Genomic DNA, 14,924 nt, shown 5'->3' with positions numbered 1-14,924 from the left:
CTCTGTATAGTGTTGTTTTCCTGGTTTTGATAGTGGTATTTTGGTTATGTAAGATGGTAGGTAACTTTTGGGGAAGCGTGGATAAAGGGCATAGGGGAAGTCTTTGCATTAGTTTTGCAAATTTTTTTGTAAGCCGGAAATTATGGCAAAATAAAAAGTTAAAAAAATGTGTTTAATTTAATGGAATTTAAGAAAAACAATTTAAGGGGGAGATTTCACATAAAAATCCCACACAGCTGCTTTCTTCACACATACTGGATCCCTGTAGGCATCTGATTTTGAGGGGCTGGCTTAACAAATGTTTGCTGGGTGTCAAGAGTATGTCTTTGTTGGGGGTGGGAAGAGTAGGGGGAAGGCTGAGTGAACAATGGTCTAAGAGAGGAGGGTAGACTTGGGCCAAACTATTGGAGGCAATGGTGATCAAAGGAAAGAGGTGCTTTGGAGAGAATCACTGATGTGAAACCAAGATCACTACCCAGCTTGTGCTGGGTACTTTTACATACACATATTCACATTTAATTCTTATGATAACCCTGGCAGACACGGATATCCCACTTTTCCAAGGAGAAGACTAAGGCTAAGCTATAAGCCACTTGTTCAAGGTCACCAAGCCCGTGACCAGTACAGCTGGGAATCAAACCCAAATCTGAGTCATAGGCCATGGTCCTTCCACTGCCCTGTATACTTGTGGGAATCAGGATAGAGCTCACCCATTGGTAAGTTAAAGTCTCAAGGTTTTGCTTACTTTTCCACAGATGCTGCCCTAGAGCAGTGGGAAACTCCTGGAAGACATGGACCAGCTCAAAATACATTACTTTATTCAACAGATACATACTAAGCACTTGCTGGCCATATTCTAGGCGTAGGAAAATGGAAGTAGTCAAGGTAGACATGGGTCCTACCTTCATGAAGTTGCCGGTCTAGTAATGCTTTTGACTCCTTGAGAAGGGCCACCTAAACATAATGTTCTCTAATAACTACCCCATTCCCACACCACAAATCTCAACTGGGGAGTGGTGGTGGGGTAAAGGGAGAGCTGAAAAAGACCCTGGGTACAGAGCTGACCACAAGCCAAGTGAGTCAGCAGTGAATGTCACTAAGAAAACGGGCCACAGGAAGGCTGGTGAGAACCCAGCATGTGACAGACTGGGAAGTGAGCCGTCCTCTCTGACTTACATTAGTCAGTCCCTCATTGTGGTCATGTGGTGATGTGATTAGCTGTGGCCACCCAGTGTCAAGAGAATATGGAGGAAAGGGTAAAGAGTGGAGGAGGGGGAAAGGGATTTTTACTGTATATCTCATGTGTGCTCAGCTCATGCTATGCCTTTGACTGGCATGTTCTCACTCAATTCTCTTGGCCAACCTTCAAGTTAGGGATTTTTAGCCCATTTTATAGATGAGGCTCAGAGAGGCTGGCGGTTTAGCTAAGCTCACACACCTGTGAAGTGCCACAGCTAGGAATCTGAATCCAGGCCTAATTCATGTTCTTGCTACTTTTCCCAACAATGTGGGGACAAACCAAGACCATTTCAGTGGAAAATACATCTTAGGAAAAAAGGTTAAAGAACTGGAATTGCTTAGCCTCTAACAGAGAAAGCGAAAAGATGGATTCTTTATTGTTGTCAAACAAAAAACACTCTTTTCCTGCCCTCCCCCTAGACTGTAATTTTCCGAAAGACAGGACCTGGGCCCTCTTGCTGCCCAGCCCTGCCCAACCCAGGCCCTTGGGGAATTACCTCAATGAATGCATCTGTACAAAGATAAGACCCACTGGCTGGTCTTAACAAGATTAAGACGAAATGGATAGTGGGGAAGCTGGGGCTTCGGGGGTTCCTTGTACTGGATATTGAGAAATTTTCACTTTGAAAGGGGGCGGCAAAGTGGGCTTGACTCAAAGTAAGAGAACCATCAGCTGGACTTAAGGAAGACTGACTGATCTGGATGCCAAGCGCCAGGAGAACGGGAGCCAGTGACTGGAGCTGGGAGGGCAAGAGGTTTGTCACATGCTAGGACAGGATGCAAACACAGAGACCCCACAGGGGCCTCCTGCCTTCAGCACTGCCTACTGTCAGGTCTAGAAGGTACTCTGAGATCACTATATCCAACCCATTCATTTTACAGATGAGAAAATGAAAGCCCCAAGAAGAGGAGTGACTTACCCAGTTCAAGGTATCATTAAACTCAAAATATTTAAAACAGAAACAAGCCAATAAAAAGCTTATTAAATCCTTGTTATCTCTTATGCTCTTGAAAAGCCATATGCTAGTGGTTCTCAACCAGGGGCAATTTTGCGCCTCCCCCCCCCCCCCCCCCCGCTGCCCCAAGACATTTGGTTGTCACACTGGGGAGTAGGAGGTGTTCCTAGTACCTAGCAGGTTGAGGCCAGGAATGCTAATACATCCGACAATCCTACAATGCATGGGACAGTCCCCCACAACAAAGGATTACTGGCCCCAAATGTCCGGAGATCTTAAGTTGAGAAACTGTGTTGTATGCAGAGCAAAACTTCACATGTGGGAAGCTCATTTTCCCACTGAGTCTGTGTTCTGTCTGAAAGGCAGCCAGTTGCCTCTGCTCCCGCTGGGTGAAGTCATGGCCACGGCCTCAATTGCCCCCACGGAGACCAGGAATCTGGATTAAGCAGCTTTTCCCTCTCCCTTTTGCTCTGTGCCTGAGAAGGAAGAGCTCACTTGGAGACACCTGGGCAAAGGAACCCACAGAGAAAAATGTCTACCTGGACTTGTGGCTTACTATCATAGTCCAATAGGTACCAGCGTCACTATTTTAATCAAACATGCTGAATCTATGCCTCTAACTCATTTTACCTTAAGATAAAACATATATCGACATTAGTACTAGAAGTCGAGGAGACTATAGGATTTACTTAACAGAAATTCACTTTACATGCCATATCTAGCCTACTGAGTGAGGAATGGCTACATGACCGCACCCAAAATAAACACGCATAAGTCTTCTTTTGCTCCCAAGCAAGGAAATTGCCGCTGGAAATCTCTGACTAATGGATTTCTTCTGTAATTTCTTTTCATAGCAGAATGCCTCAGCTTTGCTATTTTAACTTTTGCTGCTCGGGACCTCACTTCTCCCCTGCTCCTGCAGATGAATCTCAGATCACTCTGTGGCTCGCCATATGTGGGCGGCTACCAGGCAGGCACTCGTGATGTCACTGTTTCCAAGGCTTAATGAAATTAGACGCCATTTAGGAGCAAGTCATTGGAAGTGGTGGGTCATTCGTCCCAAAAATAGCCAGCAAGGCTTTTCGTTGGTGCTTTGGCCTGGTCACCCCTGCCCACCAGCCTGTCAGAGCCTTCGGTGCCAAGTACCAGGGAGTTAGGTGAAAAGCGTGCCTGTTTGCTCACTTGTCATTTCTTCCACCTTACTGAGAACTACCGGGGGGTGTGTGTATGTGTGTGTGTGCGCGCATGTGCGTGCACATGCGTGTGCATGCCAGAGGGCACAGAGGTAAATGAACACATCGGAAACAAGCATGGGCACAGAAAGAACCAGTTCTTCTCTGGTTCTGGAAAGAACCAAGCACCCGTTCTACCGAGCCCTGGAATCACTCTCACAGCCCCCCGAATCCTGTCCTTGACATTCAAACCGCTAATGTGAGCCTACACCAATCTTCCCTCTGTCAAAAGAAAGGAAAAAAAGTCTGTCTCCCTCTCTAGCCCAGAGAGAGGAGCTCAGAGGGTGAATAATGACTATGACACCTACATCACGGCTGCCCCGCACCATGAGTGACGACCGTGCACCCAGCCGTGGACTCAGACTTGGCATTCATTAGCGCACATCCTTTTTACAATCTGTGCAGTAGATATCATCCTTCCTCCTATTTCACTTGCCCAGGACGCAGGCGCAGGATTCAAACGCCTGCAGTCTAGCTTCAGGGCACATGCTCTAACCACTGTCCCACATGCCTACGTGAAACAGGGACACAGGCCAGGAGCTGGAGGAGTGGAGGTCTGGGTGGTGACCCTCTGTGCACACAGCATTACCACATGCATAGTCTTCTCTCTCCAGCCCATCCCCCAGGGTTCTCTCTCTAAATCTTGGTGCCTGTGTGGAGGTCTCCATCAACAGGGTGTTCCCCCAGCTCCAACTGCCTCCACTGTGACCTTTCCCATCCCAGAATACCTTCTCTGACCACAAAGTCCTGGTCTTTCCCCTCTCCTCCTTCCCACAGAAGCCACCAAGTCTGGCCAAAGAGGAAGAAGAGCTTCTGAGGCAGCCTCCCCAACCTCCCCAGGCTCTGCGGACATATACATTCCCGGCACGGCCCCAAGATGGCTGTAGAATCCTCCATTCCTACTGGACTGAGACGTGTCAGATCTGTTCCTCGATCTCCTGTGTATTGTGCAGGGCTTCGCCCATTAATGGCATTCAGCAAATTCCAGATGAAAATACAAAATGACATATGTGCAGGCTATTCATCACAGCACCAGTTGTAATAGCAAACTGGGTACCATCTAAATGTCCATCCAAGGGGACCAGTTAATATACTATAGACCATCCATAAAGAGGAGGAAGATACAGCTATAAAGGGGAATGAGGAAGGTTTCTATACAGTAACAGAAAAAAAGCAAACTGTGGAACACTGACTTCTGTTAAATTTTATGCCTATGTTTTGTGGGGAGGGTAGTGATAAAAATAATTACACCCTTGCTTACATCTTCAAATTTGTGAGGTAATAGCCACAGATATAATTTGTAATAGCCACAGTCGCCCATCAATGGACACATGGATAGACAAATTACGGCATATCCATACAATGGACTATTACTCAGCAATAAAAAGCAATGAAGTAGTGACGTGAGCAACAACACGGATGATTCTTAAAATAATTATGCTGAATGAAAGACAAACGAGGGTACATGTGGTATGATTCCATCTACATAAAATTCTCAACAGTGTTTTATGGTTTTCAGTACATGGGTCTTGAACTTCTTTTGTCAAATTTATCCCTAAATATTTAATATTTTTTACGCATCTCCTAAAAATAAAAGTAACCATTTGTGTTAGCTTTTGGTTACACCTTCTACTGCTTCTTTTTGAAGATATAAAATTTTAGACAAGTACAAACTAGTCTAGAGTGACCGCAGGTTGTTAGTTGCCCAGAGAGAAAGGAAGAGAGGGACATGCGGAAACTTTAAGGGGTGATGGAGACGTTCACTATGGTGATTGCGACGATGGTTTCATGGATGTATACATGTTAAATTTCTCAAACTGCACCCTTTATTTATGGGAAGTTTATTGTATGTCAATTATACCTAAGTAAAGCTGTTAAAAATTTTTAATGATGGCCGTAGCTAAAACACATCAAACACCTTAAGCAATCTACGAGTTCATAACGACACTTCAGAAAACAAAAAAACCCTCTTTGGACACCTTTGGAGATACTAGGCCACCAACTCATTATTCTCAAAACCAGAAAATAAAGGGAAAGCACTTATTCTGACATTTTTTTTGCATACAAATACATTTTTAAGTAACCAAATAGTTGATGAAGGCAAAGTTCTATTTTATAGAATTCCACAGAATAATGTGGGGAGACTAATAGAATTTGAAAAATCATCCCTCTGTATCCTTTGATAAAACACTGGATCTTAGCAATGATCAGAAACTTAATAATAGATGGACCAGGCTACAGCCACCTGAACCCAATAATCAACCTTAGTATCTTAAAGAGAAGACAACCAGTTATTCGGTACCTTTCAATGCAATGCGATTGGAAGTACACAGCACGCTTCTTAATACCTGGCCTAGAATAACTTCACATTTCACCTTCCATTTAATCTTTATCCCACAGCAGTCTGGCCTCTGACAGCAGCCTCCCCTCCAGTCTCTCTTCCTGCTCTAGCTAAGATCACCCAAGAGTTACTAAGGGCCAGATGCCATTGGCTCTCCTTGGTATGCCTCTGCACTGAACCTGCTAACCGTCCGTTCCTTCCTGGATTTCTCTTGCCTGTCTAATGTTCCACGGTATTCTCACTCTCTGGTACCCTCTCTGTCTGCTCCTTTTCCTCCTGCTATCCCTGACATCCAGGTGTGTGCCCAGGGGACAGTGTTTAGGGCGCTTCTCTTGCAGCTCCCACAGCCAATTCATCCATGCCTTAATTTACTGTGCCAAGTTCCAGAGAGACAGGAGAAAGCCAACAAGACAGATGTGGTCCCTGTCCTCGCAGAGCTCACATGGTAATGCCCAAGGAGCTTCCTCATGCCCAGGCGCATCCCGCCTGCCCCTCACACTTGATATGTCCAGAACAAATCTCAACAGCTTCTCAAACAAAACCTTTTCTTAGGATCCCAGAAGGAACCTCAGGGATCATGGAATCCAAACTCATGCAGCTTCAGATAGTTACAGTAAAACAGAAAGGGCAGCAGTATTCTGTGTTAAGGGACAGGGCCCCCCGACTCTTTTCAAGTCACCGTCTTTGTTCTCTTGGGGTTTCCAGATGCCTGAGCAGTGGTGAGGTGCGCTATGCTGTGTTGGCTGTGGGGGCACGCTGCTGAGCAACACAGTAAAACCGGCTGATCAGGAAGATGACTAAGATATTCTCCAAGAGTGTTTTAGATGGTCTATCAGAAAAACGGGAGAGGCCTCGCTGGGCCGGACAATACACTTTACCTGCTACCTGGACCTGAGCCAGTCGGGGGAGAACAAAGCTCACACACAGCAGTGGGGGTGGGGGGGAGGGGAACTAGTCTAATAGCTCTAAATCCTAACACGATCTGTTCCTTGAGAAATCAAGCAAGCTTGCTCCTATCTCAGGCCCTTTGCCCTTGCCGTTCTCTGTATCTGGAATGTTCTTCCCTCAGATGTCTACATGCTTGCTGCCTCACTTCACGTTAGTCTATATTCAGATGTCTCCTTGGAGAGGCCTGTCCTGGCCACTAACTAAAACACCCCTCTCCATCTCCTTGCTCTACGGGTTTTTTCTTCGTAGCACTTCAGATCACTGCCCGATTTTATGTTGTGTTATGTGCATTTGTTGATTGCCTGATTCTGCCATTAGCATGTAAGTTACAGGAGAGCAGGAACTGTGTCTGCCTTTGAGTTCCACTATATCCCTAGAGCCTAGAAAAGTGCCGGGCACACAGTAGGTCCACAGAAATACTTGTGGATTAGATGAAGGAGGCAGCTTTTCTCCAAGTGTGGTCCTTGCACTACTGTCTCAGAATCTGCCAGGTAGCTGATTAAATTTGCCACTTCCAGGGCCCCACTGTGGAATGAACTAAACCAGCATAGGGGTGGGGAGGGCAGGCATTTGAGAAAAAAGTGCACTTCAGGAGATGCTGGTGCATGCTAGAATTGCTAAGGTATCAGCTGTGTGTTGATTTCCAACTTCAAATTTGTTTCCTAAGACTTTCAGCATGTACCCACCTGAGTTACCACAGGTCAACAGAGGGATGGGAAAAGGGACTGGCATTTCCTGGGCTCCTACCCTTTGGGCCAAGCCCCACTTAGTACACTTGACCTACCCTATCCCACTGAATCCTCCCTACCACCCATGAGATGCCATCAACAAATGTGTAAACCGAGGCTCAGAGAGGCTGAGCCACTTGCCTACGTTCACACAACCAGCAAGAGGCAGAGTTAGGCTGGAACCCTGGTCAGCCTGACCCAGAGGCTGACCCTCACCCTGACCCTCTTTGGTCTCCCCAAAACTCTGCACTAGGCCCTGAGGCCCTTGGCTGTCCATGCTCAGCATTGCCCTCCTGTGCCTGCACGGAGTCTGGCACCCACAGTGGGCTATGGGCACTTGGTAAGCGAGTAAAGGAGGAAGGGTCCCGTGGAGCTTTGGAACTGTGGTGTGGTGTCACCCTGAGGCCCTGGCAGAGCACCGCCGAATAGGGGCCCCCTCACCCCTGTTGGCAACCCCCCCCCCCCCCGCCGCCACGCTGCAAGAGCTCGATGCGCTCATGCTCTCACAGAAAGAGGAAAGGCCTGGTGTCGGAGCCTCAGGACGTCAGGCAGCTGGGGCTTGGCTGGGAGTCAGGCTTCCCACTGTCAAGGCCACCAGGAACACAGGCCAGGGGACAGCAAGGGCCCCAAAGTGTTTCCAAATCACTGGAAACAGGACGCAGCCGCCAGCCCCACACCAGGACACAACATCATCCCGAGAGTGGAAGCTATAAATGGAAATGTATTCTTAGAGGGGCAGAACATGAGTGGGGGTTTTTCAGAAATGACCCATCATCGGATAAAAATACAGATGGCATTTAAATGCTGAGCGGCATGAGCTATTCCGGGGACTGGGTTCTCATCCCTGCGGCTCCCAGCCAGGGCACGGCCTTCAACAGAGATTTAAAAGGAAGAAACCACCAGGGCCAGTGGTTTTAAGTTTTGGAGCAGAATATTTGGGAGAAAGATATCTGTGGAAGGTGCCCTCTTCGGGGAGAGCCCAAATGTCACTTGACCTCCATCTGCACCTGCCCATAATTCAGTTTTACTCTGCACTATGAGACTTACCTTTTGGACAACATTCTCAGCTACCTTAAGAAGTGAGGGCTGAGTTCTGGCGAGGCCTGGGGATAAAAGCCCTTAGATAGGATCAAGATTTTAAGAGGTTGGCAGGTCAAAGAAAGCAGAATAAAGAAAAACCTGGAGGTGGATCTGATGTCATGGAAAGGGGAAAGAGAGAATTAATATTAAGTAAGCCAGCCTCTGTGCTCGTGACAGCTCACTGAATCCCCAAGACTCTCCAAGATACCAAAACGAGATTCAGCCCTTTTTTTACAGAAAAGGAAACTAAGGCTCAGAAAAGACTGTGTAGAGTCAGTGACTCTCGGGCTGAGACCCTGAGCCTAAAAAGACAAGCAGAAATGAGGCTGAGAAAAAGGGCAGAAGGGTGTGTCTTAGGGAGAGCAACAGCTCCTGCTAAGGTTCCTCGCTCCAGAAGCCCAAAGTCACTCAACTGGCATGTGGTGAAGCTGGGACGTGCACCCACACGAAGGTACTGTGCCAGGCTGGGAAGCAGCGGTGTGCTTTAGAAAGCGAGGCCTGGCTCACAAATTAAAAGATGAAATTTTTCAGACAATCCCATGGAAAAATACATAAGGAAAGGGGTCAAAGTGCCCTCCTTGCTGACCATTTTCATTTGGGCACATCTCCGTACTTTTCAGTTGTTTCATAATAAACAAGTTATAAATTAAAAAATAAAGACAGGTAGGGTCTTTAGGAGCACTGTCCCTATCTGTACATTACCTGCCCTCCCTTCCTCCCTCCCACCCACCTCATGGCCCCACCAACACTCTTTGTTCCAGAGAGGCCCATTCTGTCCCAGCTCCGTTCATTTACATGCACTGTGCCCTCTGTTTGCATCACCTCTTCTCTCTCCTCCTCCACCAGCTCATTCTTTCTGTCATGATTGAGTACCTATTGTATACCAAACACTTCCAGGTGCTAGGAATACAACAGTGGTCAGACACAAAACTCCCTGCCTTTGCCTAGCTTACATCCTAGTAGAAGAGACAAATAATAAATGAACTAATATGTCAATGCCGATATTATGAAGAAAAATAAACCAAGCTAGGAGACAAAGTATAATATAAGTGCTGTTTTAGATGGGGTGGGGGGGATGGCTATCAGAGAAGCCCCATCTAACAAAGTGACATGCAAATGGAGATCTGAATGAAGTCAGATAGCAGCCACGTGGATATCCAGGGAAGAACAATCCAGGCTGAACTGAGAGCAAGTGCAAAGGCCCTGAGGCAGGAAGCATATTTGGCAGGCTCCTGGAACAGTAAGGAGGCTGACATAGCTGGAGTGGGAGGAGACGTCAGAGGACCCAGTAATTCTTTCTTTCTTTCTTTTTTTTTTTTTTAAAGATTTTATTTGACGGAGAGAGACACAGCGAGAGAAGGAACACAAGCAGGGGGGAGCGGGAGAGGGAGAAGTAGGCTTCCCGCCGAGCAGGGAGCCCGATGCGGGACTCGTTCCCAGGACCCTGAGATCATGACCTGAGCCGAAGGCAGAAGCTTAACAGTTGAGCCACCCAGGCGTCCCAACCCAGTAATTCTTTAAAACTCAGCTCACACATCCCTTTCTTTGAGAATCCATCTCTAATTATCCCCAGGCTGGCTGAGGCACCACCTTCTGGGCTGCCCACAGTCCCTGAGCTTCACTCTGTCATCATAAGGCCCATGATGTGTTGTTACTACACATGTGTGAACTGTAATCATGAATGAACGGCGCAACCCACTCCATCTCATTAATACTATTTGTGTTTTCCCCTAGAAGTTGTGAACTCGCCCAGGGCAGGAACTGGCCTTACGCATCTTGGGTTCCCTAGCACCTGGCACTGCACTCTTCAGTAGGGAGCATGCATCATCTTTAAGTAACAAGAGGCCCACTGGGCCACAGAAGACTGGGTCTTTCGCAGGCAAAGAGCTCACCTGAGATGTGCAGGTGAATACCCTTTGAAAGCCATGGGCTTCCTAACCACCCACCAGCAATGAGACTTCATAAGGGAGGCCTACAGGAGGCAGGGGTGAGTGACAGAGGGAAGGAGGGGAAGGAGACCTCCTCCCCACCCCATACTGTCAACATCTGCCTCATCCCTGCTTTCCTCAACAGTCCACAGCTTATCTAAGCCTTTGCTTTAAGGAAAGCCCACATGGGAAAATAAAAATATAAAACCACTAGGGAGTGACTATTCATAGATAGAAAATACCCTTTCCCTCTGAAAAAGATTCTAGGAAACATCAAGTTTCCCAAATGACTTAGTGGGCCCAGGCACGGATCACCTACTGCTCACATCACCAAATGAGAGACAACCAGGCATCATGCATCTCTGTAGGTAGTACACTCCCAAGTAGAAAAATGCCTACTGGGGCGCCTGGGTGGTTCAGTTGGTAAGCGTCTGCCTTCGGCTCAGGTCATGATCCCAGGGTCCAGGGATAGAGCCCCGCATCGGGCTCCCTGTTCCATGGAAAGCCTGCTTCTCCCTCTCCCACTCCCCCTGCTTGTGTTCCCTCTCTTGCTGTGTCTCTCTCTGTCAAATAAATAAATAAAATCTTAAAAAAAAAAAAAGAAAAATGCCTACTGAGGCCAGGTAGATACTAAAAATGAGAGAAGTCGGCAGGCTTGGGGCCTGTGGCAAATTGAAGGGGCCAAAGCCCAGCTTAAGGGAGCAGACACCGGAAACTAATATTACACTGTATGTTAACTAACTGGAATTTAAATAACAACTTGAAACTATAAAAAATTAAATAAAATTTAAAAAATGAAGGGAGCAGAAAGCCCCCAGCTTGGCCCTTGGCTGAAACAAGGAGCCCTGGAGTGGCCAAAAATCAGGAAAAAAAAAAACAACCCAAAAAACAGAAATCTTGGGTCCTACGTGAAATCACTAATTTAAAAATGATGGCAATGAGTTTTTTTGGTTTTGTTTTGTTTTTTAAATAAAACAATAATAGTTCTGTGGCTCAGATTTGGCCTGGGGACAATCAAATTTGTGAGCTTGGGCTTAAATATTGAGTTTTTTAAATCAGAATAGGCAGTACAACTATGAAGATGGGAGAGGGCAAAGAGATCTAAATGTTCTAGCGCTAGAAGGGAACTGAGATCACGGAGTCCCCGTTTGGCCAAGAAGGTTCGTCTCTGGGATCAATTCCAGGCTGCCCAGCTATGAAGGCTGAGAAGGATTAGCAGTGTCTGCCAAGGCAATGGGGACACTAGTGACAAGCTTCCTGGGTATTTGGCAAGGCTAATTTAGTCCAGATCCATTTTAAAGGCAGAAAAACTGAGGTCCCATGTGGGAACTATGTGTGCGTCCCAGCAGAGCTATTCCCACCACACCCAGATGCCCCCAAAATCTTTAGGCTTTTGGAATGGTTATCTACCAAAGACTCATCTTAGAGACAAGTCATCTTTAAACTGACAAAGCAAATCAATAAGAAAATTAGATTTTTACAGTGATTCATTTTGCCCATGGTTTCCTAGGGACGGAAAATTTCTAAACCACGAAGGGGGTCTGAGCCCTGACAGAACCACGTGAGGATGCTGTGCATGGCACGCACACTGTTCTGGTCAAGGGTCTTGAGCTGGCCGAGGGGCCTGGCACCAGAGGGAGCCTGGGCCCACTGGAGGGCCACAGCCTGCCTTCAGCTCCCTCCCACTCAGTGTGAGTCAGGGCTCTTGACTTCAGTGTGCTGGTGGCAGAGTCTTCAGTTTTACTTGGCTCCTGAGCAAAATGTACTTTTCCAAAGGCCATTGATTCAACTAAGCCTGAATTTTGCAATGCCTGGCAAGCGCCAGGCCAGCCTCCTCTGAGCACATGCTGTCCCAGGGAATGGGACCAAAGAATGTGGTTATCACCTCCCCTTACCTTCTCCTTCCTTCTCCCCAGATGGGAGCATCAGTCCATCCCCTGGCAGAGTCCACCAGCATGCCTGACATCCCTCTGGCCTCCCTTGGTTACCCAATTGCACCATTCCCTCCCTCTGGCTCTCCATGCCATGCATGCTCCTGGATTCAATGTCAAACCCACCTGACAGCAGGCCTGGACGAACACCTGGAAAAGACTAGCCCGCAGATAATCTAGCCAGGGCAGCCCCCACCTCCTGCACAGCCACACACTTTCCCTTTACATCCCTGATGGGGCATGTGGGAAGAACACAGGTCAAGGGGCAGGCTGGTGGCAGCCCAAGCAATAACGAGTACCTTGTGTACCTGTCTGCTTTTTAAAAATAGACTGTTATTTACAGCAGTTTTAGACTTCACAGCAAAGCTGAGTGGAAGGTAGAGATTTCCCATACAACCCCTGCTCCCCACACACGCAGGCTCCCCCAGAACCAGCATCTCCCCCCACCCCCAGAGCAGGACACTTGTTACGCTGGATGAACCTGCAGTGACACATCATTATTGCCCAGAGTCCACAGTCTAGCCTACATCAGGGGTCACTCCTGGTGTGGTGGTGTTGTACAGAACATGGGATTGGACACATGTATAATGACATTTTTATAGTTTACGTGGATAATGACATCATTACAGTTTCATACCGACTAGTTTCACTGCCCTGAAAATCCTGTTTTCTGCCTATTCTTTCCTCCCCCCTTGGCAATGATCTCTTTACTCTCTCCAGAATGTGTTTACCTTTTCCAGAATGTTCTATGGTTGGAGTTATACAGTAGGCAGCCTTTTCAGATTGGCTTCTTTCACTTAGTAATATGCATTTAAGGTTCCTCTGTGGCTTCTCGTGGCTTAGTAGTTCAGCTCTTTCCAGCACCGAGCAAATCTCAGTGTCTGGATGTCAAAGTGTACCTGGTTTTTCAAACCCCGAGGTGTGGATCGGCAGGGCGAGGGGCACAACTGTCTCATGCACTAGCTGCATGCCTTTGGACAAACTTTTCTCTGAACTCCCAGTGTTTGTCATTTGTAAACTGGGGATAGAAATGCCGATAACCTCATGGAGTGAGGATTGCATGTGGAAGCGCATGCTGGGCGCTGATTACAGTTCACAGCACGGAGCAAGCACGTGACAGACGTTAGCTGCAACTGTCACCATCACGGGCACTGTGGCTGTCACTAGCATTCATGGGCTTACTCCTGCCTTCTCTGCAGAGCAGCACGGAACGAAGTGGAGACAGCCTGGGCTTTGGGCTCACAAAGACAACCTGGGCTGGAGTTCAAATCCTGACTGTGCTCAGGCAACTGGCTAGACCTCTCTGTGCCTCAGTTTACTCATCTGTAAAGTGGGGCTGGGGTGGGGATTACAACCCCCTCCTAGGGCGAGGAGAGCAGTAAGTGGAATGCAGAAAGAGCCCTTGGGACCAAAGAGGCACCCACAAAAGCTTAGCTCCCAGCTATGACGGAGAGGTCCTCAGCGTTTCCAATGAACGGCCCTGCTGAGCACACCATGCAGGCAAGGTAAACAGTGGGCGCATTTGAGGATGGGGTTGAAAACTTGCTGGTTAGTACCAGGGCCAGGAAGGGTGTCTACAAAGCCAAATGAGTGTGAGCAAAAACGAGTGCTGTCCTTCCTAGCCAGTCCCCAGGGGATGTCAGCCCAGAGCGGCCCAGGAGCTCCTCTGCAGCCGACTAAAGCCTGGCTAGCCGTCTCCTGAGCGTCAGATGACAGCAGAGGGCTGCAACACAGAGGCAGGGACCAAGGGCAGCTTGCGGTTGTGGAACTAGGGACACGGGGAAAAGTTACAGGACACCACCAATCACACAGCTCAAATGTGCCCACCGAGTTCCACGGAACTGCTGGGCCTGAATAGGAACTCGGGTGTTCTCCCACGAAACCATCTTGGCCTTTCACCCAAACAGGACCCGCCAACCTGGGAGGCCCCCTCTCCCACCTGTACCCAGAATGGACGGTGGTGTGTCACACCCTGCCATTCAGTGCCAGTGACCCCAGGAGGGGTAGCACTGTCAGGATCCCCACTTTCCAGATGAGGAAGGTTAAGGCGGTCCAAGGTGGCATTGCGAGGGAGCCTTGGAGCTGGGACTCCAACTTTTGACTTTCAGATTCCCCACAGCTGGGCGTCAAGCCTGGAGTTGGCAGAGACTCCACTCAAAGGCCTCCCTGTGGATGGTTTTCCACCCCTCTGCATCGGCACTGTGGCCCACTCACTCATTCAGCATCTGTCCCACGGGTATCACTAGCATTGATTCTGTTCTGGATGCTGGGCTAGGTCCCTGAGATACAACATGTGCCAAACAAAGGTAGTCCCTGCCTGCCTGGAGCTAAAGTCAAGAAAACCTCCATAACAAATGTGTAGTCAGAGAAGGTGAGCGGCCAGAAGGAATGGCTTGCACGCTTTCTGCCTTCTGAGGAATTGAGGCTGGCGAGTATATAGGTCATGGTGGGTCTGGAGAGGGCCTTTCTGGCTGGGAGTCCCAGCTCTGCCACTTGCTAGCTGTAGCCTTGGGGAAGTTACTTCAATGCCAGGTGCCTCAG

General features: G+C 48.1%; 1 protein-coding gene across 3 annotated transcripts in view; it reads right to left on the bottom strand.

The window, feature by feature from the left end:
* Positions 1-14,924, bottom strand: part of ERGIC1 (endoplasmic reticulum-golgi intermediate compartment 1) — a 104,184-nt gene that overhangs the window by 57,532 nt on the left and 31,728 nt on the right. Inside the window, exon 1 of one of the 3 annotated variants that reach the window (XM_035014388.1) lies at positions 8,492-8,520. The exons of the other annotated variants lie outside the window; for them this stretch is intronic. Coding sequence (XP_034870279.1) covers positions 8,492-8,505 — 14 coding nt within the window. The 5' untranslated portion in view covers positions 8,506-8,520. Of the gene's footprint in view, positions 1-8,491; positions 8,521-14,924 lie in introns of those variants that run through there. 3 annotated transcript variants of the gene reach the window in all.

The sequence above is a fragment of the Mirounga leonina genome, unplaced genomic scaffold (assembly GCF_011800145.1).
Source record: "Mirounga leonina isolate KUSES-001 unplaced genomic scaffold, KU_Mleo_1.0 Mir_104, whole genome shotgun sequence".
Taxonomy (NCBI): Eukaryota; Metazoa; Chordata; class Mammalia; order Carnivora; family Phocidae; genus Mirounga; species Mirounga leonina.
Note: the sequence above shows the minus strand (reverse complement) of the source record. Positions and strands in the feature narration are given on the sequence as shown.